The sequence below is a fragment of the Syzygium oleosum genome, unplaced genomic scaffold, assembly GCF_021117445.2.
Source record: "Syzygium oleosum isolate NSW1041296 unplaced genomic scaffold, Sole_v2.1 Sole_v2.13, whole genome shotgun sequence".
Lineage (NCBI taxonomy): Eukaryota > Viridiplantae > Streptophyta > Magnoliopsida > Myrtales > Myrtaceae > Syzygium > Syzygium oleosum.
The window spans coordinates 3,508,260-3,511,808 of NW_026607497.1; the positions used below are offsets into that span (position 1 = coordinate 3,508,260).

Here is a 3,549-nt window from a genome sequence, read left to right on the forward strand (position 1 = left end):
TCAGGAAAGAACTGAACGATATGGCTTTGATCTCGACTACATAGAAAGCAAATTCAAGGAGGATTTCGACCTCAGAAACTTCGATAAACAAATTCGATTAAATGCCGATCCTTTTCATTAAGATGTATTCTAGCAAAATGATGTTGACAAGACGGTATATCCAAGTTGGACCCGCAGCTCTTTCGCCAAAAAATCTTGGTAGTTAGCTGTTGAGTTTTCCTTGACCCACACTGCGGTATATAATGTGAATCCGACGGTGTGCCTCAATAATTTTGAATAACATTTGGGAAGTCAATGCCAAGTTTCACACGCTGGAGGGATGGCTTGGAGAGCCAAATATCAGTGTTTTTCTAACTTTCCAAACGCAATGACGTCCCAAGTCTAGACTCTAGACAAGCAAATCAGCCCAGTTTACTTTGAATAGAAGTGTTAAGGTATCAAGTGAAATTGATATAAGAGTCAAGGTCAATCATTTGACTGGGTTAGTGTTTGATCATAGTTTATCAGACCATTTTATGTCGAAAAATTGAGGGATGAAGTCAGTCTGTTGGATGATGGCTCTGAGATCTTCTGGTTACAGCTCCAGGTATCATAGAATTGGTAAAAGCATATAAGTAGACAATACTCGGGTGTTGTTGGCCCATAAAAGAAAAAGAAAAAAACAGAGTGATGTTTTCTTGCACATTGCTGGAGAATGTTATTTCTTTGCTATGTGGGAATTGATGATGCACTTGAGCCTTCTGAGGCAAGAAATCAAAGAGAGGCAGACCTGAGAGTATGAAAAAGTCTGTGCCAGTCTGAAGAGAAACAAGCAGGAGTTAGCATCGAAGGCACCGCCGACTATGTAACCCATGGTGTGGACATATCTTTCATCAGGTAAAACAGCCTGGAGACCCGTCAAGAACGATATCGCAGTCGACTGCAGTGCGATGCATGTCAACACAGCTGCAATCACGTAGCAATGCACGTAAGGTCTCTTGCCGAAAGCAGCGCCCCAGAGTATGAGGGAAGCGGCCATTATTGAGCAGGTCATGGCAATAGTGTCGGAGATGATGAACCACTTGAGATAACCGCTTGACCGGAGAAGGGCCACTCCTTGGCCTGGGCCGACATTATTGTTATAACCGCCGGGCATTGTGAAAGCCGCTGCAAACGTCACGGCTGTGATGAGTGTTGCGATCATCAATAACGTCTGACAGTTTTGCCTGTAAGTTTGTTCTGAATCCAAGACACCGGCTTTTTGTTCATCTGTACTGGGGAGAAATCCTCCTCGTACATTCCAATGATGTGGGAGGTGTAGTTGTCGCCAGTTCACCATCGCAACCTGCAAGTGAAAGGAAGACAATTTAGATTTCGAAACATGGTCTGGAGATATCATAAATTTCATAGAATTACGGCCGGGCAATTGTATACTTACCGAAGGAATTACACGTGTTTCCTTGGTTAGCTCATCTATGTCAAAGGCAGTTTCGCCTTTTATGTTCCGAGCTGTTCGATCAACTCTCGCATCACACAACAGGTAAGCCGCAATGCAACTTCTCCTTTCGATGATCGTTAAATGCAAAGGAGTATTGCCATTGTGATCATGCTGATTTATTAGGCCCCCGAGCTCAAAGGTTTCCAATATGCATCTAACAACATTTGCTTTCCCACTTAGCACTGCAACATGAAGAATGTTTTGGCCCTTTAGGTCTACCAATTCCCCAGCATCTGGGCATTGCCAAATAATCTCTTTTATTACCTTGGCATGGCCATTACTCGCTGCTGCATGAAGTGACGAAAAACCATCTATGTCCACTACATATGCATTCGAGATATCAAGCTCCAACAATTGCCGGACCAATTTGTGGTATCCAAAAAAAGCTGCATAGTAGAGAGGGGTTCTGCCATGGTTGTCAGCTTCTTTGATAAGCTCCGGCTTTGCTCTTACGAGGGCTTTCACTATACCTATGATACATGAACAAAATATTCTTTAAAGCGCGCAGAACTTGCAAGTATTGGGGCTGGGCAATATCTAATGGAAATTGAAAAGATTTTTTACTTTGTATAAGCAGATATGCCAAATTTTCCATTAGTAGATGCCAGGACTCTGTTGCTACATCAGATTACGTGATAGTTGAACTCGGTACAAGAACTTAGCATCTTTGTTAATACTTTAGAGCATGATATCTTGCAGGTCAAGGAATAGAGAGTTACCAGAATGTCTTGCGCTCACAGCAGCGTGTAAGGCCGTTTGGCCATCTGATCCACCGTTCGCAGATAAAGGGCACGATGTCAAGATCCAATTTACAATCTCTTCCATGCCCCCTCTAGCAGCCAGGTACAATGGAGATTCTCCCGCACTATTTTCGTAAAGTACAAAGTGAGAATCAGCTTTTATTAACAACCTAATCACTTGTGAGTGACTGTTTCTGATCGCCTCATGCAGGGCTGTGTTGTTCCTTCTATTTCCCTGTCTTAACATCTCGAAATTGCGGTCGCAGCCGCTTTCAATGTCTAGCTGAGAAGGAGCGGTGGATGTGATCTCTGTGACCAGAAACTTCACAACAGAAAGATGGCCAGCCCCTGAAGCTACATGCAGAGGAGTGTCTCCCTCGGAATTCGGCTGCATGAGAAGGGACTTGCATCGACTATAGATCTCCTCGAAAATCGGTCTTTGTCCAAATCTAGCGGCAACATGGAGGGCCGTGTTTCCTTGAGGAGTGTGCCCCAGGAGTACGCTCGGATCTCTACCGAGAAGCTCCTTGAGGGAGCGAATGTCACTAGAGCTAGCATATCGGTACAGCCTCGGATCCATTTTCTTGGGAGAGGAATAAACTAAGGTCGCTCCGATTGTATAGATGGTAATACCGGTTTCCCGGAAAGGGGGAGTAATTTGACAGAAAGCTTCTAACTTGGAGAATAAGTTTGCTTTCCAACGCCTCAGCCAAAGACCCTTGGCAGTTTAAATAGTCGATAAACGCCTTCCAGTTCGTCCTGTGAATACCGTTAGTGCCTGAAGTGCCCGACGTCAATGCCCCCAAATAACTTCAGAGCACATTCTAGAAAGTCACAGTCAACTGTCAAGTTCGACACGCCAGCTGCCTCAGATTGGGACAGCATAAATTCAGTCATGTCCTAAAACTTAGAGGGGAGACACTCCGGTCGCATCGGAGTTAGCATGGCTTCAACCGAATTGACTAGCGCGTAAAGGGAGGTTCGCGCATATCCAAGGTCAAACGGCGCAACTCTTACGTACAGAAGTCGGAAAAACCAAGGTGAATCGGTGATGAAGGCCGTCGTGCTGGATACGCTACGCTAGTTGACGTTGATCTTTGAGAAAATTCTCAAAATTTTGACTAAAGGGAAATGATTAGCTGAAGTTGCCGTAAGTCTTCCAAATGGAACGGTGGCTTCTCCACCTTTAATTCTCCACCTTCAATGATTTGAGTAGATTTGTTTCTTAAAATAAGAACTATTGCTCTCTCAACATGTGATATGAATTGCACCGTTAGCTAACAGTACTGTTAGGCCAGCAATGCTCTTGACTAAATCTTCCACCGGCAAGGC

The 3,549-nt window shown here is 44.4% G+C and overlaps 1 protein-coding gene across 1 annotated transcript; it reads right to left on the reverse strand.

The window, feature by feature from the left end:
• Positions 1 to 506: 506 nt before the first annotated feature.
• Positions 507 to 2,965, reverse strand: LOC115675181 (ankyrin repeat-containing protein At5g02620-like). Its single transcript, XM_030597783.2, has 3 exons — positions 2,197 to 2,965; positions 1,418 to 1,947; positions 507 to 1,324 (listed from the first exon to the last, which is right to left on the reverse strand). Exons 1-3 carry the CDS (start codon positions 2,795 to 2,797, stop codon positions 698 to 700), a joined length of 1,758 nt encoding a protein of 585 aa, XP_030453643.1. The 5' UTR covers positions 2,798 to 2,965; the 3' UTR covers positions 507 to 697.
• Between the last annotated feature and the right edge of the window lie 584 nt (positions 2,966 to 3,549).